The sequence below is a fragment of the Saitoella complicata genome, assembly GCF_001661265.1.
Source record: "Saitoella complicata NRRL Y-17804 unplaced genomic scaffold SAICOscaffold_25, whole genome shotgun sequence".
NCBI lineage: Eukaryota > Fungi > Ascomycota > Saitoellomycetes > Saitoellales > Saitoellaceae > Saitoella > Saitoella complicata.
Genome location: NW_017567016.1, coordinates 198,485 through 220,090, shown reverse-complemented (window position 1 = coordinate 220,090; position 21,606 = coordinate 198,485). Strand labels below are relative to the sequence as shown.

The 21,606-nt window shown below is 52.7% G+C and overlaps 9 protein-coding genes across 9 annotated transcripts; 5 read left to right on the top strand and 4 right to left on the bottom strand.

Annotated features, from left to right (window-relative positions):
• The first annotated feature begins 4 nt into the window (after window positions 1–4).
• SAICODRAFT_31875 (protein translocase SEC6) lies at window positions 5–887 on the top strand. Its single transcript, XM_019168036.1, has 3 exons — window positions 5–523; window positions 680–813; window positions 867–887. The coding sequence occupies exons 1-3, from the start codon at window positions 461–463 to the stop codon at window positions 880–882; spliced, it is 213 nt and encodes a 70-aa protein (XP_019021706.1). The 5' UTR covers window positions 5–460; the 3' UTR covers window positions 883–887.
• Window positions 888–1,063: 176 nt separating this feature from the next.
• Window positions 1,064–2,832, bottom strand: SAICODRAFT_97039 (WD40 repeat-like protein; the record flags this gene model as incomplete). Its single annotated transcript, XM_019172080.1, has 1 exon — window positions 1,064–2,832. A coding segment is annotated over one exon (1,663 nt), but the record flags the coding sequence as incomplete, so codon positions are not given.
• Window positions 2,833–3,341: 509 nt separating this feature from the next.
• On the top strand, window positions 3,342–5,545 carry SAICODRAFT_67679 (MBOAT-domain-containing protein; the record flags this gene model as incomplete). The annotated part of the gene is made up of 2 exons (XM_019170331.1): window positions 3,342–3,636; window positions 3,793–5,545. 2 exons carry the CDS (start codon window positions 3,342–3,344, stop codon window positions 5,256–5,258), a joined length of 1,761 nt encoding a protein of 586 aa, XP_019021704.1. The 3' UTR covers window positions 5,259–5,545.
• A 1,108-nt stretch (window positions 5,546–6,653) lies between these two features.
• SAICODRAFT_170958 (uncharacterized protein) lies at window positions 6,654–7,556 on the bottom strand. Its single transcript, XM_019165751.1, has one exon. The coding sequence runs from the start codon at window positions 7,404–7,406 to the stop codon at window positions 6,768–6,770; it is 639 nt and encodes a 212-aa protein (XP_019021703.1). The 5' UTR covers window positions 7,407–7,556; the 3' UTR covers window positions 6,654–6,767.
• A 754-nt stretch (window positions 7,557–8,310) lies between these two features.
• On the bottom strand, window positions 8,311–9,757 carry SAICODRAFT_97033 (DUF21-domain-containing protein; the record flags this gene model as incomplete). Its single annotated transcript, XM_019172079.1, has 2 exons — window positions 8,554–9,757; window positions 8,311–8,394 (listed from the first exon to the last, which is right to left on the bottom strand). Coding segments are annotated over exons 1-2 (1,236 nt in total), but the record flags the coding sequence as incomplete, so codon positions are not given.
• A 173-nt stretch (window positions 9,758–9,930) lies between these two features.
• On the top strand, window positions 9,931–11,771 carry SAICODRAFT_27531 (DNase I-like protein; the record flags this gene model as incomplete). The annotated part of the gene is made up of 2 exons (XM_019167040.1): window positions 9,931–10,279; window positions 10,336–11,771. The coding sequence occupies 2 exons, from the start codon at window positions 9,931–9,933 to the stop codon at window positions 11,769–11,771; spliced, it is 1,785 nt and encodes a 594-aa protein (XP_019021701.1).
• A 258-nt stretch (window positions 11,772–12,029) lies between these two features.
• SAICODRAFT_61405 (uncharacterized protein) lies at window positions 12,030–16,818 on the top strand (the record flags this gene model as incomplete). Its single annotated transcript, XM_019169841.1, has 3 exons — window positions 12,030–12,261; window positions 12,318–15,365; window positions 15,416–16,818. 3 exons carry the CDS (start codon window positions 12,030–12,032, stop codon window positions 16,816–16,818), a joined length of 4,683 nt encoding a protein of 1,560 aa, XP_019021700.1.
• Window positions 16,819–17,141: 323 nt separating this feature from the next.
• Window positions 17,142–20,904, bottom strand: SAICODRAFT_21551 (uncharacterized protein). The gene is made up of 4 exons (XM_019166437.1): window positions 20,789–20,904; window positions 18,769–20,732; window positions 17,552–18,718; window positions 17,142–17,505 (listed from the first exon to the last, which is right to left on the bottom strand). Exons 1-4 carry the CDS (start codon window positions 20,838–20,840, stop codon window positions 17,176–17,178), a joined length of 3,513 nt encoding a protein of 1,170 aa, XP_019021699.1. The 5' UTR covers window positions 20,841–20,904; the 3' UTR covers window positions 17,142–17,175.
• On the top strand, window positions 20,873–21,473 carry SAICODRAFT_67673 (uncharacterized protein). The gene is made up of 3 exons (XM_019170330.1): window positions 20,873–21,062; window positions 21,129–21,285; window positions 21,336–21,473. Exons 1-3 carry the CDS (start codon window positions 20,996–20,998, stop codon window positions 21,454–21,456), a joined length of 345 nt encoding a protein of 114 aa, XP_019021698.1. The 5' UTR covers window positions 20,873–20,995; the 3' UTR covers window positions 21,457–21,473.
• Window positions 21,474–21,606: the final 133 nt, after the last annotated feature.

Below are 21,606 nucleotides of genomic sequence, written 5' to 3'. Positions count from 1 at the left end.
GCTGAGGTATGAGGAGGCGATCAACTTGGAGTATGAGAAGAGGGAGGGCGGTGCGTAGTTGTCAATAGTTCAGAATTTATCTGGTTTGCTTCCCGTCTAAGCAGCTGTCACGTCAATTGCGATTGCATGCGATCATCATGCTTGTTGCAGCTGCGTGCCAGTCAACGGTCAATTTTTGATCGATTAAAGACCAGAATGCCTGACATCTTCTCAATCTGGAGGAGGTTCGCTGAAGTTGTCTGAGATAGGGAACGAGACGACCAGTCTGCCAATACAGCGTCCTAAAAGTCCAGGAAACCCCTCCAAACCAACCTTCCCCCCCTCCCTTTCTCGCTCCCAAGGCTCCCCACACGTGCGCCAACGCACAACCCGCACCACACCGCAGCACCAGCCACGCCAACGCGACAACCGAGGCCAGCGCAACACCAACACGTAAATCAAACAACCATACGCAATCGCAATGTCAGACCAGATCAAGGAATTCGCTGAGGTGCCTAGGGAATTTTTCCGTGATGGAAGTCAGGTGCGAACCTCTTCCCTCTCCCGCTTGTCGTTACTCCGTTCTCGTCACTCTCTCCGGCATGCCCATGCCCATGCTCGATACCGATGACTCCAGAACGACACAAGCTCAGGGGATACCAGCGCATTCAAAAAACATGTATACTGACAACTGCAACAGTTCATCAACCGCTGCACTAAACCCGACAAGAAGGAGTTCATCATGATCTCCAAGGCCGTCGCAATCGGATTCTTGGTGATGGGATTCATTGGGTTCATTGTGAAGCTGATACACATTCCTATCAACAACATCTTGTATGTCGTTCCCATCTAAGGGTCTGGGAAGTTGTGCTAATGAGGTGACATAGGGTTGGATCTGCATAAGCGGGTTGTACGTTGAAGGAAGGGACGGATGAGATAAGCTACGAAGAAGGTGTCCGAAGTAACAAGAGCTCGAAGAGATTTTGGAGAGAGATTCATAGCGATGGCCGGGCAAACGTTACAGACGGAGGATCAGGATCTAAATACCCAAAAGGTTGGACAGGGCTTTCTGCACCATATCAAATCACCAATAAACAAAACGCATTTCGATTGAAAAGTCTCGTAGCAAATAACGCCATACTATCAGTAATTCCAGAAATCCCTTGACCAATATCCGCCCAACACAAAATCTACTCATCCACATAACTCTCATCACTATCCTCCTCCTCCTCCCCCTCCAGCTCCGGTACCTCCTCCCACTCCTCTCCATCCGCGTTTCCCCCACCCTCCCTCCACTCATGCACCATAACAGCCCCACCCGCATCCCCCTCCCCAAGCCAACTCGTGCTCGCAATACAATCCCCATCCGGATGCCAACTAACATCCCTCACACACGCTCTCCCAAATCCCATCCACAACCTCTCCCTCTTCGCCCGTTCCCTTCTGATCTCAGAATCGTCGTGGGGGTCATCGGAGGGTGGGAAGGAGGAGGAGAAGTGGAGTCGGGCCGCGTCGCGCATTCCGGCAGTTACGTCGAGGATTTGTGAGACTGTACCGTCGAGGTTGTAAATATGGACTTTCCCGTCCTCGCTTCCAGAGATAACTTTGCCGCCGCACCCCTCAGGCGCGAAATGACACCGGATCAGCGTTTTGAGGACAGAGTGTCCGCGGTACGTGACGACAGACGTATCACCCTCAACCCTCTCCACCCTCGGCCCCGGATACCGCATATACCGATAATCGAAATGAGTTCCATTATGTCTCGCATACTCCACCTGAGCCGTCGCATCGAACTTCTCTACGGACGTCAAGCGACGAAGATCCCAGAGTTTCATCGTCTGGTCTTTTGAGTTTGAGAGGACGTATCGGCCGTCGCCGCGGCCTTCGACGAAGGTCACGCCTTCGGTGTGTCCGAGGAGGATACCGGATTCTTTGGTACCGGAAATACCGAGGGAGCGGCGGTCCCAGACTTTCAATAGACAATCGTCGGAGCCGGAAACGAGGATGTTTGAGGAGGCGTCGGCGAAGGAGACGGCGTTGACGTCGTCTGAATGCCCGGGGAGTGAGAGTACCACCCGATTCGCCTCGATGTCGAACACGTGGAGCGAGGAGTCAGAGGCACCGGCGATGAGTTCTTTGTTGTTAGGTGAGAAGCGGAGTGACCAGATCCCCGCATGCATCTCCCCCGTATTTGAGAAATCCAACGCAGTCTGCGTATGATCACCCTCATCCACCGCATCAACTCCTTGAAGGGGTGCGATATACACGATCGGGGTGATAGACGACCACGCGATAAACTGGTTATCCTGAGAGAGAGAGGCATCTGTGATTGTCCACCGTCCCGTATCACTCCTGATAACTTTGTAGAGCGGCCATTTCGTGGCACGAGTGTCGCGGGTGTCGTACAACCTGACTCTAAAATCCTGGGAACAGGTATAGAAGATGGATCCATCCGCGCTGAATTGTCCACTATACGCACGGGACGATTGCCGCGTAATCAAGCGTCCATTGTGGTTGGGCGTGAAGAAGCGTCTGAGAAAGGGTTTGCGAGACGGGGAGGTGGAGGGGAGAGTTGTACGGTCGAGGACTGTGGAGAAGGTCGAGAGACGGCGTTTTCGGGTTGGGGGTGGGGGTCGGTTTGGTCCGAATTCGCCGCAGTTGAGGAGTTTTGTGCCGGCTGGGACGGGCTCCGCATGCGGCTTTGGTTGCCAGCGGTGTGTTGGGCTGAAATCGTCATCATCGTCATCATCGTCGGCCAAGTCGTGGGGGTTGGAAGACCGGAACACAATGCGGCGGTCGCCACCGAGGAAGTTACGGATTTGAGCGAGGATGTGGGGGTTGTTTTGGAGCATGAGTCGTTGGAGGTCGTTTTGTTCCAGTTCTGTGAATTCAGCCTCGTGATCTTCATCATCTTCGTAGTCACCTTCTTCTCCTTCCTCGTCGTCCTCCTCCTCCCACGCGTCTTCGTCGTCGTCCTCGTCGTCGTCCTCGTCCTCGTCTTCTTCGATATCGATCTCTATTTCTTCATCTTCGTACGAGAGCGACATTGTGTTGCGGTGTTCTGCTCGTCGGGTCTCTTGTCGTTTCGTTGGCCGTGCTCCAGTGTGGGGAGCCGCGACATCCGTCAAGAGTATTGGAAGGTGAAAAGTAGCAAGAAAGGCTCGTAATAACACTACAAGAGAATCGCGCTACACTCCCTGTACCCGCACTGCAATGACGTAACCGTAGAAGACGATCCGTGCGTGGAAGTTGAATAAGCGGCATACGGACATCCAAGTCATCCCGCCCTTTGACTTTGACATAAAAACGCTGCATCCCCCATTGCAAACAGCATACACCCCACCTAACAGCAGTACGAAGATATGAGCCGGGCTCCAACGACCCTGGCCCGAGCATTCTCAGCCCGCAGGAATGAATCGTACAGGCACTGTCTTAAGGAAGACCGCAAGGCCGCGAAGCCACTTTGTCCGGATACCGTCACCTCCTCCTTCGATGCTGCCCTTCAGCAGGACGAGAACGATACCTCTACCCCTACCGAGTCCACGATCTCGAGGAGTGATACTGCGGGTTCGGAGGAGGTCATCGACGCCGCATACAATGACAAAGAATACGAGAAACAAAAAGAACGGACATCGAATCCTTCTCCACAGTTCAGCCGTAACGAAACAGAGGAGAAAATAACCACCCTCAAAGGCCACGTCCGCCGCATCTCCGACAAAGATGGAGAAAACAAGGTCGACGCCGAGTTGAAACAATCCGACGCCGGCCGCATCGAACTCAAGACGAAAGATGCCGTCTCATCCTTTTCGAAAGATGACTCCGCCGCTCGCCGTCGGAGGACGAGGACGAACATCCCCAAACGCAAGGAATTCCATGACCTGGTCTTCGAACCACGTATGACAGCTCTCGACCGCACGAACCCAAAATCCGCCGAATCGCCCTTCCTCGGATTTTACTCCTTGTTCTGGCTGTCACTTGCGTTGTTGGTGGTGAAGACTCTGGCCCAAAACTACCACATCACAGGCCACTTTCTTGGCTCCCAACTCCACGCAACCTTCACGCAAGACATCTTTGCCGTCTTCTGGGTCGATCTCCTCATGGTCGCATCCTCCTCCTTCTGCCTTGTTCTCCACAAATTGGTCCAATACGGACTAGTCGACTGGGATAGAGAGGGGTGGATCGTACAGCATGTATGGCAAACGATCTATTTGTTTGGAGCGATTGGGGTTACGTGGGCAAGAGATTGGCCCTGGATTCAGACGGTGTTTTTGGTGTTGCATGCGCTCGTTATGTTGATGAAGCAGTACAGTTATTCGACGCATAACGGGTATTTGTCGTCTGTTCTCAAGCACAAACAGGCCCAAGAAGCTGAGTTGAGGGTATTGCGTGAGGGTACTGGTGCGAGGAGGGGTTCTGCGGATTCTGGGGTTGAGATTAACACTCCTGCCCAGCAGAACGGAGACGGTAACACCAGTCAGGAAGAGCAGCACGAGCAAGAACTCGAGTTGCTGGCCGATATCGAAGGATGCGAGGAGGAGTTGACGGGCCCCGTCTACGGCAAAATCAAGTACCCAGCCAACGTCACTCTCCCCAACTTCCTCGACTACCTCCTCGTCCCCTCCCTCGTCTACGAAATCGAATACCCCCGCACCGAACGTATCCGCTGGCCCTACGTCCTCGAAAAATCCGCCGCTACATTCGGCTGCTTTTTCTTGATGGTCATGATCTCCGAACACTACGTCCTACCAGTCATCCCACCCGCCGATATGCCAGTGCAGGATAAGTTGGCGAATTTGCCGTGGGTGTTGTTGGATATCATCTTCCCGTTCATCACGTTGTATTTGTTGACGTTTTATCTGATTTTTGAGTGTGTTCTTAATGTGTTTGCGGAGCTTTCCTGCATGGCTGACAGGTATTTCTACTCGACGTGGTGGAACTCGGTTTCTTGGGATGAATTCGCACGGGACTGGAACAAACCCGTTCACAACTTCCTCCTGAGGCACGTCTACCACTCCTCCATCTCCAACATGAAGCTTTCCAAGAAACGTGCGACGCTCCTGACCTTCTTCCTCTCCTCCTGCATTCATGAACTCGTCATGGCGTGTATCACGAGGAAGATCAGGTTTTATCTACTTGGGTTTCAGATGTTGCAGTTGCCGTTGATTACGATGTCGAGGAGTCGGTGGTTTAGGGAGTGGAAGGTTGCGGGGAATGTGTTTTTCTGGTTTGGGTTGTTTACTGGGCCGAGTTTTTTGTGTTTGTTGTATGTGTTGTTGTAGATGGCTGCAAAGCTGTTTGCGGCGCTTTCAACGGTTACGAGAAGATGGTTGGTAGCGACATGCGTTTTGCGAGGTGGATGTGGAGGATGAGGGTTGGGGTTGTATGACCACCCTGGATGACCGTAGATGAAGTGTATGATAATGCGGGATGGGTTACTAAGGAGCATCATGGACTCTGTTTTTTGCTTTGCTGATGACTTGTCTTTTTTACGTTTGTAGGATAGGGTAGGTCTGGTCTTTCTTGTTCAAGTTCGTTTTATAGCCACCTCCCTCAATTGCAGCAAGGTCAATTTCAAAGTGCTCCATTCATAACAGAAACGAAGATCAAGAAAAGAAGGTATCGCATACCCTAAACCTCCAAGTGAAACGGAAAGTGACTAGCCAATATGTCAAGAAAAACCAAACACAAAACTCCGCAACCATCTCCAAACACAATCACACATACGCCCAAAAAACCAGAACCACAAAGCTAAAATAGCTGTAACATAACTCCTATCTCGCCTTCTCTGAGACATCATACTCCCCAAATAAGCCATAGAGACTGCGTGTGTCTGCTCCTGCCCATACTCTAACATAACGAATGGTATCACTACTATATCCTTCAACGTTGCTCGCCCTGACAGATTCGCACTCAGCACCCATACATATTCAAAACATCCATCCTCTTCTTAATCTCATCCATACTCCGCGTCGGAAACAACAACCCAACCTCATCACGACTCAAATCCTTAACCCGCGTACGAATCACCGAATCCTCTTCCCTGGTCCATCCCACCTCTGGCTCCTTCTTGTCCGTGTGTACTCCCGCGAGGTGTTTGTTGGACATCCAGACTTCTTGTTTCTGCGGACTGTTGGAGTGAGAGTAGGGGGTAGGGTATGGTTGGTATGGAGGCGAGAGTTCTTGGCCTTCGATTACTTCGAGGGGTGCGGAGATTTGTTGGCCGCGCATGCTCATGCCCTGCACAGGACGAGCAAGATGCGATTCAGACGTCGACCGTTGAACCATCCCAAACCCGGTCCCCTCCTGCTGTCCACCACCCATACCCATACCCATGCCGCCAGCACCACCACCAACTCCAGCCCACGCCTTAATCCCCGCCGTCAAATTCGACTGCCCATGTCCAAAAAAACCCATTGCGTTTCTTTCGCCGGGGATGACGCCACCGAGTGGATGTGCCAACACCGGCGGGGTCAAGAACCCTTCGCTAGGCGATGTTGTACCATTCGTCGAGCTACCAACAGACTGGCAATCTTCACTGCTTCTCCGAGAGGTGCCAGTTGATGCGCGGCGGATGAGCGGGTGTGAGGTCGGTTGATGCGAGGAGTGAGATGAAGACGATGTGGGTTTATGGTCGAGAGGGGTAAGGGGCGTGAGAGACGAAGAAGGCTGCTGTGATTTCAACTTCCCACCTGAAAGTCTTCGCCAGCGGAATTGACAGCCGTTGCTTGTTCGGCCGGGAACTGCGTACGCCCATTAGTTAGCTGGAACACCAAATCGCAAACTTTGATTCATGGAGTGGACGTACAATACAAAGCGATCTCACGCCACCCCATGCCTTCTTTCTCCTTCAACCTCCTCAATAAGGCATCCTGTGCTGGAGACCACGAGTGCGGTTCACGCGGTGACTTGGGTTTACGACGGCCGAGGATGTCATATTGTTGGATCACGGGGTCGGCTCTTCTCAGCAAGCTTTGGTGTTGCTGAGATTGGTGAATGCTGGTGGGAGGTGACATGGAAGGGAGACCGGCGAGAAGTGAGGAGTGCGGACGATGAGGGGGTGGACGAGAGGTGTGATGTGTGGAGTAGTCGTAATGGGGTGGGAGTGTGTGTTCGGGCAGCGATTCAGACATAGCATTACCGTTGAAATACTGGCCATGGGATTGCTGAGAATGTTGTTCAGGATAGGACATAGCAGGCGGAATCGGCCTCGCAGGCGCCGGATGCCCGAGATGTTGTATGGGCGGCAACTGCGTACTCTGCTGATTCGAGTTTGTAGGAAGCGGAGGAAGTTGTCGATTCTGAAACGAAAACGCAAGAGCCGGAGGCGCTGACTGCGAAAGAAACCCCAACGTCGGAGCAGGAAGCTGTTGATCGCCATTTTCGTCGGCTTTAGCAGCCATCATGGATCTGATCTCCATCGTGACCATGACTGGCTAACGAGCTGGGGGGTGTATGCTGGATGTATGCTGGCCGACTGGGGATGTATGCTGGATGTATGCTGGCCGACTGGGGATGTATGCTGCTGCCTCTATCGCCGCCGTCGACATGGCACGGTTCATGTAGTCATCTCATCGCGTGTTCTACTTTACGTGGGAGGATCCGCCTATCTCCAGCGTCTGCTTATCTCCGACATAGGCCGATTTCACATGCTAGCCGACCGCGGCAACTACTCACGTGAACGGCGCGCAGAAACACTACTCCAAAATATGTCATCTTCCTAGAATCAATCAATCATCAAGACTGCTGCGTCCGTGCAGAACTCTGACTCCGCCTCCCAGTAACAGACAAACTCGCCGACGAGGGACTCTTGAATCGATTCTTCCATCCCTCCTTCCCCACACTCGAACTCCTGATCCTTCCCAACTCGATACTCTCACTCGTGTGTATGTCATCCCCAACCACGGGGGCCGAAGCGGTCATGGTAATATCCGGCCCGGTACCGACAAGGCTCGAGATACGCTTATGCTTCGGGGACATGCTTGGCGCAGCGGCTGTAGACGGCTGGGAGTGACTTTGACCAAGGGTCGCGTCGGCAGGAATTCCTTCTTCTGCGTCGTCGCCAAGCATTATCTCAAATGTAGCCCGGCTCGCCTCGGAATACGCCCGTTCCCTAGTGTCCACCTCACTCATCGAGTCGCGTTCCGCGGGTCTGCTCAGACTCCTTGCGTGGCTCGAGAATGACCTCGTACGCGATATCAACGGTTTCTTGCTCTCGGCGGAGACCGTACGGTTCCTGTCGCGGTCGCGGAGTTGGCGTCCACGATCGGTTGCCAGGATGAAGCGTTGGCCAGACTCCAAGGGGATGGCCAATCCAGTACGCGGGAGTTGCAAGACGTCACTCTCGTCGTAAATTTCCTCACCAATCAGTTCCTCCAGAACGTCCTCAAGCGTGATAATACCAACAGGCGACAACTTCTTCATCTCCTCCTCACTCCAAGTCAACGGAGGCGCAGTGGTGGCAACATTATTGGCCGTCGTGGAAGAAGCATCACTACTCCTCCTCGTACGCGACCCACGGCGAGACAAATCGTCTTGAGCAGCAGGCGGCTCATATGGCTTCGGCGGCGCAGGGACAACGATGGCCATATGGCTCCTCCCCTCCTGAAACGAATTGAGTATGTCGAAGAGTGGAAGATCACTCTGCACAGTCGGCAACGTCGAAATGGAAACCTCGCGAAGCGGGACCGAATCATCCGGATCGAGCAAAATCAAATTCTTAACCAAAAGACAGCCAATGATAGAGCGACGTGTGCCCATGGCTTCAGGTGAGAGGGGTTGATGGGAGCGTTCGGCGTCGAGCATATCTTCCTCATCGGTGACCATATCATACACTGGAACACGACTATGCCCACTCTTCACAATCTTCTCAATCGTCTCCCGATCCAACCTCGTATCAATATGCAGCATAAACACCTCCTCAATCTGCGTCATAGCGTTCTCCACAGTCTTCTCATGCAAATCTAACGCACCCCTCATAATCGTAACCGCATCCAGGTTCAAGTCTCCGCCGTGGTGTTCTTGCTGTGAGTGGAAAGTGAGGAGTTCGGCGAGTTCGGAACGGCGGTAGACCATGCCGTGGTTTTGGCCGAGGATGTAGTCCAGGAGTTTTGCGATAGGGTAGGAGAAGACGAACATACACCAGATGAGGATTCGGACGGGCCAGGCCATGAACGCGCCGACGGCGAGACCGTAGCGGGAACATACCGCCTGTGGGATGATCTCTGCGAAGACGACGATCAGGACGGTCGAAGTGACGATAGCCATAACACCACCTCCGAACGCGTTTTCGGTGATAATCGGCAATGTCTCGTTCACGACCACGTTGGCCAACAACAAAGAGACAAGCAACAAATGCCCATTCTTGCGGACCGGAAGGATTTTTTCGGCGTGGCGGCGTTGAGTTGGGTTCCCCGAGCGAGCGAGGACTTGTAGTTGAGTTTCGTCGAGTGTCATCAAACCAAGCGTTAAGCCTGCGATGATACCTGAGAAGATGACAAGGACCGCGATAACTATGATATAAACTCCCAACATGGCTCCCTTTGCCGTCTCGCGTTTCGCAAGTACATGCGCCTGTCCATGGTCGTAATCGGTGTAAGAGGCAGCGCCCCCGTTGTCGTGCGTCGTAGGGATAGGCAGCGGAGTCGCAAAAACAGTACTAACAGCCCTCGCAATCAAAGTCGTTGAGCCCAGAAGCCCGTAGCGTATGAAGGATATAGGTTTTCCCATGAATGGTGGAAAGAGGGTATGGAGGTGAAAGGGGGGCTGCTCGGCCTCTGCGGGTATACTTGTAGGCGAGGGTGGATTCGCTCGTCAAGCAGGGCCAAGCTTTGGAGGCTCGGCAGGGTGCTGGTCAAGGCGCGGTGAGGTCGCCGCGCGTTTGCCGGGAACGGAACGTAACGCAACGTAACGTAGACACAAACATTTTATCGGCGAGATCTGTTACGGGGCACGATGAGGATATTGTCATGGAACGTAAACGGGATCCGCAATCCCTTCGCCTACGCCCCCTTCAACTCCATGTCGAAATCTTACAAACTCCTCCTCGACCACCTCGACGCCGACATCATCTGCCTTCAAGAAACCAAGATCCAGATGAAGGACTTGACGATCGATATGGTCGCCGTCGAGGGCTATGACGCGTTTTTCTCGCTACCGAGGCAGAAGAAGGGGTATAGTGGGGTTGTGGTCTATGTGAGACGGGAGAGATGTGTGCCGGTGAAGGCGGAGGAGGGGGTTACGGGGCGCTTGGGGATGATCTGGGATAAGGACAGGATGTATATGGACTCCACCAACGCAATAGGTATCCTGCCTCTCCATTTCTTCCTTCTCGTGCGACACGGTGGCTAATGAACACAGGCGGCTACCCACCAGACTCAGCCTACACCATGCCCCCGGCCACTCTGGACTCAGAAGGCCGCGCCGTCATCCTCGACTTCAACCTCTTCGTCTTCATCGGCCTCTACTGTCCCGCCAACTCTGGCGCAACCGACGAAGGCCGCGAATTTCGGCGAGCTTACTTGAAGGCTGTGGAGGATCGTGTGAAGTGTTTGAGGGAGGAAGGGAGAGAGGTTGTTGTGGTGGGTGATTTGAATGTGTGTCGGAGTGGGATGGATACGGCTGAGGGAGCGAAGTTGTGTAAGGATGAGGAGTGGGTTAATGACTTTGGGCGGTTATGGATGACACGATTGGTGGGACCTCCGCCATCGTTGGACGATAATGAGGAGGCGGAGGAAGCACCGCGGCTACTGGAGGATTTGTGCCGCAAATTCAACCCGGAGAGGGAGGGTATGTTCACATGCTGGAACACACGTTTAAACTCCCGTCCGAACAACTACGGTGCACGAATTGACTACGTGCTCACATCACCCGGTCTCGCACATTGGTCCTCGCACGCTGATATTCGACCGGACGTCATGGGCTCGGATCATTGTCCTGTGTATGCTGATTTCAAGCACGAACTACTACCAGAATCAAACGAAGAGGAGAAAGAACAAAGGTGGTTGCTGGATCTGGTTAACCCACAAGGGACGTTCGTGCAGAACGTGAGGGTCGCACCACCACCTCCACCACCACAACTCTGCGCAAAGAATACTGGGGATTTCAAGGGTCGGCAGAGCCTGAAAGATTTATTTGCGAAAGGGGCATCATCGGCTTGCTCAGGAAATGCGAGTCCTGTTGCTGCGGCGGAGAGCGTACCTTCCAACGCTACATTTCAAGCAGCGGCGCCGCTGAAGAGGGCTGCCTCCGATGCATTAGGTTCTAACGCGGGCGAGACGAAGAAAACAACGAAGATTCCGAAGATTACAAAGGATGCTTCGCCTGGGCAGAAGAGCTTAAGGGGCTTTTTCACGGCGAAGGCGCCGGCGCCAGCGGTTCAGCAGAGTGATCCACCCGTGAAAGTTAGCAAGAGCACGCAAGCGACCATAGTGGCTACGGAAGCCCCGGCCAATCTCGACTGTGTGGATATTTGCGATCCACCCAAAACCCTAGCAGAAGCGAAACCAAGCGGCACGATAACTGAAGCCGACTACGCCATAATCCAACCCGAAACCACCCGCTCCTCCTGGTCCACCCTCTTCACCAAACCCACTGCCCCCCTCTGCACGACCCATAACGAGCCCTGCACCGAACTCACCTCCAAAAAACCTGGCCCGAATATGGGCAGGAGATTCTGGATTTGTTCGAGACCTGTGGGGCCGGGGTATGATAATGGGGAGAGGCCAAAGGGGGAGGTTAATCGGGAATGGAGGTGTAACTATTTTAAGTGGAGTAGTGAGGTTGGCCGGAAGTGAAATGGTACGCCCATGGCCCCGCTGTTGGTCGTCTGGTAATCCTTATCACGCACCGTCCAACAAGATCCCGGAAAACCGCCCCTTAATCAGGTTGCAGGCCCATGCTGCTGGCTGCGGGCATGCGCGGTCGCGTACAAACAAAGTCGCCCCCCCCTCCCCCCCGCGAGCTGTTAGGAGACCCGATGTAGCCGGTGATCCGGAGCAGCTGTTCATTCCAATCCAGCAACCGAGCTTGTCAGTCAGTCCCGGCTTTGCGACATGCGTCTCCCGTTCCGCTTCACCCTCGACAACATCGACTCATACCAAAACCCCCCAGGTCCTCTCGATCGAAACCACAGCGGCCATGATCCGCCGACAGTCGTATATCCCAAAGTTCCCATCATTCGCATTTTTGGGACAACGGAGGGTGGACAGAAGGTTATGGCACATGTGCACGGGGTGTATCCGTATCTGTATGTTGAGTACACGGGGAGTTTGGTGCCGGATACTGGTAGGTTTCGGGGTGATTCTTTGTGTAGGGGGGGTTGGCTAATGTTGGGGCTTTAGTTCAAACGGAGATTCATCGACTTCATACGAGTATCAATCGGGCTATGTGTCTTTCATTCCGCCGGAATCCGGACGACGTGAAGAATATCTACGTTGCGCGAATCACCCTCGTCAAGGGTGTACCCTTTTACGGCCTAAATGTTGGCTGGAAGTTTTATTTCAAGATCTACATGCTTTCGCCCGGTTACATGACCAGACTTACGGAATTGCTCGCTCGTGGGATGATTATGAAGAGGGTGTTGCAGCCTTATGAGGCTCATATACCGTACCTGTTGCAGTTCATGATTGATTACAATTTGTACGGGTGTGGGTTTATGAAGCTTAAGGCGGTGGGATTTCGTCAGCCGCTTCCCGAACCACCAGAGAGCGATGGTCAGGAGCAAGTATCTGAGGGTGACTCCTCCCAGCTCCTCTACAACACAGATACCGTCCCATCAACCCTCGTTCAACCATCCGCCTCCTTCTCCCGCCTCTCATACTCCGAACTTGAAATCGACATCCAAGCATCCGCAATCATCAACCGCACCTGGGTCCTCCCCCGCCCCCTTCACCACGACTTCACCGAACGACTCAACCCCTACGACCCCACCTCCCAACTCGTTCACTCCATGCGCGAACTCTGGCAAGACGAGCAAAACAGACGAAGCGCAAAGGGTATGCCGAGTACTATTCCTACACCGAGTGTGGGGGAGGAGAGGGTAAGGGATAAGGGATGGGTGCATGAGGAGGAGTATTGGGAGGCGTTGGAGGTTAGGATGAGGGAGGAGAGGGGGAGGTTGGGTGGGGTTAGGCCGAGGTTTGGGACGTGGGTTAAACCCACGCCGTTCGAAAGTCTTGTGCAGACCGCGTTTGAGAGTGTGAAGGATATGTTTTTGCAGGAGGGACCGGATCCGGAAGAGCTTGATGCAAATGGGATCGGAAATGGGAGCGATGTAAATGTTGGTGCTGCTTCATCTCAAGCGCGCGAACTTGCTACTGATGAGTCCTGGATTCGAATGTCTGGACATTCGGAGGCAGAGGTTGATGAGATCGCTATTATGGCGATGGAGCAACTGGAAGACGCAGATGACCCAAACGATTGGGTTGCAAAGGAGGATGAGAACGTAGGGGATGGGGAGGAAGAAGATGAAGGCGTGGGCCTTGATGAAGGGCGAGACTTACAACAGATAAATGAGGCAGAACAATTGGTCGATGGTTTGGAGGACGCGGCCGACACACCCTACAAGCGCCGTAAGCGGGTTTTGGATGCTATGCAATCAGGAGATTCAGAGGATGCAACGCCCTCTCGCTTGATTGATCATAAGCGTCTGAAGACTGAAAACGGCGGCGATCTAGGTTCTTTCTCGTCGCCTATATCCAAGCAAACGAAACACTCCGCTCGACGTCATTCACAGACGTCAGTTCCTCGATCATCCAATGGCGTAAGTGTTGAAGGCGGATCGTGCACTTCATCGGCTGAGCATGCTGCCGTTCGTCACCTTGCAACTAGCCTTTCTATTCCTTCAATTGCGCTATACCGTCAACGGCCTCCGACATCTGAGATGTTGCTTTCGACGTGCGATGAGTATGATCTACCTAGGGTCGTGTACACTCAGCCTCATTGGGGAAACATCTCGGATGTTGAACCAGGTGCACGGGAGTACGCTGGCAAGGAATTCGTCATCAAGGGTGATACTATGAATTATCTGGACTACTTCGAGACGCCGTATAGTGCCCTTGCGGACAGTAGCTCTGCTCGGAATGCTTTGGACAAGCCGCGTAGTTCGCTTTGGATGTACGGCAAGCCGCCTGTCAGTCGGCGAGATGCGGTGGCGTGGCTGAGTTCTCGAAGTATTGGGTTCACAGTCACCCGGAAACCGGAACACGGCATTTCCCAGGTTGAAGGACCCACGCAAAAGAATCCATTCGGAGCGAAGTATACTCCAGGCCCTGCGAACGCACGAATGTTGCAGCCACAGACACAAAGTGTCTTGTCTTTGGAGATACATGTGAATACACGTGCTGGGAATCATCCTGATCCGAAGAAAGATGAGGTTGCTGCAGTGATTTGGTGTTTACAGCGTACTTCTGCCTCGCAAGCTGCCGGGCGAGCTGAATGTGATGTTACGCTCGGTGCAGTTACTGTATCTGACAGTGATATCACATCTGCGAGGTTCTCGTTACAGGCTCATGAAGGCACCGCTGTTGAGACTGAGCTTGATGTCGTCAACTATCTGATTGATCTCGTTCGGAATTCGGATCCTGATATCCTTGCGGGATTTGAGGTACAGAGTTCGTCCTGGGGTTATCTGATCGAGAGGGCGCGTCTGGCGTATGATTTCAATCTCTGCAATGAATTCTCACGTGTGCGAGAAGAGTCGCATGGTCGATTCGGAAAGGATAACGATCGTTGGGGGTTCAACCATGCGTCTGCGATCCGAGTGACTGGGAGGCATGTGATAAATATATGGCGTGCGATGCGTGCTGAACTGAACTTACAGCAGTACACCTTGGAGAATATCACGTTTCATTTGCTTCATCGTCGGATTCCTCATTACAGCAATGCCGACCTGAGCACTTGGTACACGAGCTCCAGCCCGAGTAGACGAGCGCGGGTCCTCGATTATTACCTGTCTCGGGTGCAGCTCAATCTGGACATTCTGCGGAAGCAAGAACTTGTTGAACGAACTAGTGAACAGGCTCGTGTTCTAGGAGTAGACTTCTACTCCGTCTTCTCGCGAGGTTCACAGTTCAAAGTCGAGTCATCGATGTTTCGCATTGCTAAGCCGGAGAGCTATATGCTGATATCACCGACACGCAAACAAGTCGGATCACAGAATGCCCTGGAATGTATTCCTCTGGTTATGGAACCTCAGGCGAAGTTCTATTCAGATCCTGTTATCGTGCTGGACTTTCAGTCCCTGTACCCATCCATTGTTATCGCTTACAACTATTGTTACTCAACATGTTTGGGAAGAGTCGAAACCTGGAGAGGTGAGAACAAGATGGGATTTTTGGATCATAAACTTCCGCCTGGGTTACTTGAGCTCCTGGCGGATGATGTAACTGGTATGCACCTTTATCGATGATTTGTCCTTCCCTGCTAACACAATACCTAGTTGCACCTAATGGTTTCGTATACGCGAAGCCGTCGTTGAGAAAGTCGCTACTCGCCAAAATGCTGTCAGAACTCCTTGACACTCGAATCATGGTTAAGGATAGCATGAAGCTACATAAGGACGATAAAGAGCTCCAGAAACTCTTGAACAACCGCCAACTAGCACTGAAACTCTTGGCTAACGTAACATATGGATACACTTCTGCGTCTTTCTCTGGAAGAATGCCTTGCGCCGAGATTGCTGACAGTATCGTTCAATCCGGAAGGGAAACGCTGGAGAAAGCTATAGAGGTTATCCATAGTACTCGTGAGTGGGGCGCAGAAGTGGTTTATGGCGACACCGACAGTTTGTTCGTGCATCTCCCTGGACGCACGAAGGATGAGGCTTTTGATATCGGGTATGCCATAGCAGATACCATCACTGCTATGAACCCTCCCCCTGTCAAGCTGAAATTCGAGAAGGTATATCTCCCTTCCGTTCTCTTGGCGAAAAAGCGTTACGTGGGCTTCAAGTATGAACACCGTAACGCTCAGGAGCCGGAATTCGATGCCAAGGGTATTGAAACTGTCAGACGGGATGGTATACCGGCAATTCAAAAGATGATGGAAACATCGCTCAAGATATTGTTCCGCACCGCGAATTTATCCGCTGTGAAGCGCTATTTCCAGAGGCAGTGTAGCAAAATCATCACTAATCGCGTTTCGATACAGGATTTCACATTTGCCAAGGAAGTGAAGATGGGCACGTACAGTGAAAATGGTGTTCCGCCGCCAGGCGCTGTCATCAGTGCCCGAAAGATGGCCGAGGACGCTCGAGCTGAGCCCCAGTATGGTGAACGTGTTCCTTACGTGGTTGTTGCAGGCGCACCCGGTTCAAGGATCGTCGATAAAGCTGTATCGCCCGAAGAGATGATATCCAATCCAGAGCTGCGTCTTGATCATCAATACTACATAGAGAGGACGATTATACCGCCCTTGGAACGAGTGTTCAATATCATGGGAGTCAATGTTTCGTCATGGTGGAAGGACATGCCGAAGGCGGCTCAGATATCTTGGTCCGACAGCTATACGAGACACCAATACAAAAGTGACATCGATTCTTTCGTCGATAGGAGGCTCTGCATAAGTTGCATGAAACGAGAACCTATCGACCAGGACGTCTGTCAGGTTTGCAAAAAGAACTCAGAAGGGGTCGCATTTCAACTAGCAATGCGTACCAAACAAGCAGCAGAGCAAAACGCCGGGTTGCAAGCTGTGTGCACGTCGTGCTGTGCAGTCCCGTCTGGCAGCGACATACGCTGCGATTCTCGGGATTGCCCCGTATATTATCGGCGCGTTCGTGCTGCTTCAGCTTGGAGGTCTCAGAGTGCGACGAAAATTCCCGCAACCGACATAACGTGGTAGTCACGCATTATGTCGCATACCCTAGATACCATCATAGTTTCAAGAAACAGGCGTTTCCGTCCTCCACCGCGTCCCAAGGATCAGTCCCTTTAACCTCTCTCCCTCTGCTCACAATTTGCGCCATTCCGCCTTTATGCATCTCCTTGAGCAACGCGGAGCATGACTTTTTATGCTCGGCGCAACACATCCGAATGATGGCCTCAACCGCCTCGAGTAAAACACGATCTCGCTATATCCGTGTCAGCACAGGTCGACAGTGCAATCGTGAGGTGGGACGCACTTGAAGGCAGAAATTCCCAAACGCTGTCTTTGAAGCAGACAAAACGCTCTCAGGACTAAAGCTGGTCCCAGATTTGATCATACGTAAGCAAAGCTCAAGGCTACGAAGAAACTGGTTAGGGTCTGTGTAAAGAATGACCGTAGGCAGACGGAATACCTGAGCATGAACACTCGTTCAGGGCCCTGACCTTTCCCCCATGCTTGCGGGAAAAACTGCACGCAAAGGTCTTCCGCGGTCTTTAATAAAGGCACTTGCAATGAATTAAGGGCAGGCGCAGATTCAACGACACTCGCGTATAAGGTTGTCATGACCTTGAGGCGTCGTAGCGTTACCTCCGTGTGTTGTGTCGAAGCCTGTAAGGTTGCGGATACGTTGTTGAGAAAGTCCTCCTCGATGAACTCACATATCTGCACGGGTCAGTAAAAAGCGTCACATAGCGGGGATCAAGCTCACCTTTCGTTTGGACACCAAATCCAGGTAACGTAATAGTTCCCCACAGAAGTCTGTATTCGAAGCCTCATACAACACGTAATGAATCATCCATTTCAAAACTGCTACCATATCTTCGACTTTACTGCCATACTCGAAGCAAGATTGAAGTTGCACCTGGCAGAATGGCAGGGACATAGAAGCTGTAGAGTCAATGATTTGCTGCAATCTGGGCTGAGGCTGGAGATATGATCCGGACGTTTCGAATACCAACTGTTCGAAGTCCATAATCTGTGCAACTGTTGCTGCCTCTGCCGAGTTCATGAGGGGTTTCAGAAACTCCCTTTGCCATATAGCTGGATTCCGCATACAGGCTTCTCGAATGAACGAGTGCATCTTTGGTAGGGCCATGGTGTTGCGGACATTCTGCTGCCCATCAGGATCCCGTAATTTCTGCGATAGAATCATGAGACAGCGTAATAATCGCAGAACATGGTCTGCCAGGTCAGGCCTCAGAGTTCTTCTTTGATGTTGCAAGAAGACATATTCTTCAAGCGACAACGACAGATCTTGTGGCGTGTCAGTGAAGAGCGCTTTCAAAATGAAAATGATCTTCTCAATGCTTGCGATAACGATTTGGTCATCCGTGATGCTCGTATTGCGTAGCATATAGTTCGACAACGCGGCTGTCGCAGTAGGAAGAGGCAAACATCCATGTGAACTGAGACTCACCATGAACCTTTGCATACTCGTCGCCGCCGACTCGTCGAACGTAAGCATACCGCTCGCCCAGTCACAAATGTACTGATGAAGCCTAGGCGAGTCAGTTTCTCGCAAGCAACAGACAAGTATGTGCGCTTGTGACCGCACGTGCATCTCGTGATTAGGATCTTCAGATGCGGTCAAGTCCGTCAACCCGTCGAAGATGGCCGAGCAGAGGCGTGGGAATATGGTTGTGTCAATGTTTAGGTCTCCTTTCATATCACCAGCAAGCGCCTCGGCGGCACTGAGGTCGCTCACTCGCATGACCCGGGATAGGATGTCTTCTATATCATGGTGCTGAACTTCGTTCTGTGCGTTGGTGACCGTTGTGCCCGAGATGCGGTCCAGCACGTCTTTGGGCGCCCAGGCATCAACCGCAAAATCCCGCAGCTCGCGTAGCATTCTCGCAGACCGAGGCCATTGCTCCACCTAGATAACCTCCATTAGCTGCGTCGGTATTGCTGATTTACAAGACTTACCGCTTTGAGTATGCTTCTATGCACATCCCCAAGCTTCCCCATCGCCGACCAAATCGCCAAATGCCGCCGAAACGTCAACGTCGCCAGACCAGCGAAATCTGGACCTTTGTATACGTCGTATGCGGATGTCAGGGCTGTGAAAAGACCGTGGTATTCGTCCATGAGTTCGAGGACTCTGATGGCGAGGGTTAGAGTTCGAATGGCGGCGGAGGTGTCAGTTGAGTCGATTTGGTTTTCGAAGGATTCGTAGGCCAGGGCAGTTACCGTTTGTGCGACTTGCATTTTCGATTCTCGCCAGAGGCCACGGAGCTGCTTTTTGAGCTCCATGGGGAGGTCCGAGGTGAAGCATTCTTCTCCCTGCACGGAGAACAAAGAGATGAGCTCGGCCATGACAGACCGCAGTCGTTGTTCTTCCACATCAACACTGATCCCCGCAGTTATGAGCGATGCATTCCGCTGCCGTCGTAAGCCAGGAGCATTCACCGGTATAGGCGCCTGCAGAACCATACTCGGACACCACCCTGACCCCACCAACTCCTGCCTCCGCAATAATCCCAAAGACAACATCCGTCTCAGGTAGTGCGAGTAGCTGTACACGCCAACACGTTCAAGCTCGCCCAGTAGAAATGGTACGAGCTCGTACTCCAGCCCCGACTCGCTCCCGAGTTTCTCGAGGAAAGCCTCCACATCTCCCCTAACCCCCACCCCAAAAAAGCTGGCACCCATACTCAACAATCCACTCGCCACATAAATCCTATGAACCCCGAACCTATATTTCGAGATTGCCCATTGGCAGATGGTTGATACCTGCTCAAAAGAGGAGCCGGAGCCGGGGGAGGTGAAGTAGGATTGGGCGTAGGTTGCGAGGTCGATGGAGGGGAGGATGGAGTCGAGGAGGTTGACGCGGTGGGAAAGGTGAAGCCGGGTTGGGGGGAGGAAGGGAGGGGAGGGTGAGGAGTGGCTTTGCGGACTGTTGGAGGCTGATGGGGTCCAGCCGATTGGAAGGGAGTCGGTGGCGGATTGGGTGTGCTTGTCGAGAAGGTGGGTGATGTCTTCGGATAATTCTCCGTTCGAGAGACAGCCGCTGTGTTTGTCGTTGACTGCCTGCAGCATTGACAACACCGACGTATGGATCGATCGAGGATGAACGGTCTCGGTATCCGCCGCTTTCCGAAGTAAGACCCGGGCAAACTTCACCAGCAGGGTGTTGTAGGCACAGATATCCCTCAGATAACGTGACGCGAGAATGTTCAGTAAGGGTAATTTGTCGATCGTGCTCTTGCTGATCAGGTCAATAATCAAATCAAGATACTGTTGCCGATTGACAAGCTTCTCGTGGTAAAGATTGTCCACAATATCAATCATATACCTCAGTCTCTCCTGAGCTCCAGCATTCTCCTCACCCACAGCGGCCGCGCATTCTCTTACTGTAGCATCCATGAATGCACCAACCTGTAACGTCCACTCCGTCATCCACTTCCGCTCAGCACCCACCGCACCCGCAGCCATCGTCCCCTTCCGTCGCAAACTCCGAAGTTCATTCGATCCAATACACCGGATAAGCCACGTCGCTCTCAGTGGGTCCACTTTCCGTTGCGCACATTGGTCCAATAGTGGTCGTCCGCGGAGACCCACGGGTACTGAACTCGATAGCTTTTCCAGGGGTATATTTGGGTTCGCCAATGCCTGGAACCAATTTTCTCTTCGCTGATCTACCATGGATATCCGCGGTGGGGGACGAAATGAGGTAGGTATCGCACCTTCCAGTAGAGCCTGTCGTCGCTTCAGTATACCAGACACGAAGTTGGCAGCTAACGAGGGCATGCGTATGGTCTGTGAGCTCATGAGGTTGTATTGTAAACGTTGAGCTGATCCAGTCTCGTTGACCACCATTGCTGCCCATTCTGTACCTTCCTGCTGAGAGGGTGATTCGCTGTCTATTCTTGGGGAGAAGTCGAGTAGTCCTGTAATGATCGATGAACGTCAATGCCGGAAAGCTATGCACAGAAACGCCCATTACCTTTCGGAAGAGCACCCATGGACGGTCCACCGACCACCTGAGGTATGTCCATGCCTGCTGACCTGTTATGGCCGATTCATACTCGTACCCCGAGGTACCAGTACTTTTGGGTTTTGAGCGTTGTTGTGGGGTACAGAGAGCCGCATGCGCTGACAGCAGGTAACGTAACCAGCCCCGGCGACACTCCGACCAACTCGAAGCAACACCATGGACAGCTCAAGAATAGTACCCTACAACTCCTCCTTGCACAAGCGCGAAGATGCCAGATGGGATGGTGAGCTCGATCTGCGGCGTATAGCCCACGTATGACGCGGCGCAGTTGCTAATCCAGCCGCTACAGACTTCGCCGGTGCATTGGCATCATTTCTTCCGATGACTGCGTTGTTCCTTCGTAGAAGATGGCTCGGGTGGATTGGTCTTCTTTCTGCGATTGCTGCTGTTTTGAACTCGAAGGAGGGACGGTCGAGCACTCAGACACCACCTTGGACGACGCTATTGTGAGTGCGCCGCGTTTCTATTCTGGCAAGCAGGGCTAACACGCGCGTAGGATCTCCTTGTCTTCGTTATTCGTTGTCTACCTCCCCATTCTCCTCCAGCCAGGCGCTCTGGCGGGTCTATCAGCTGGAACGTCGACGGGAGCGTCTTCACCAGTCCCAGCGAACGCATAGCGACCTCAATGTTATTCTCGCATGGTAATAGTAATATTCCTTCAAACAACCTTTCTCATTTTCTGTATCCGTATGATTGCCCAATTACCCTCGGCGAAGTGAGGTTAAGCAGTGCCTTACTGATGCATGCCCATACGTGAGGCAAAGCTG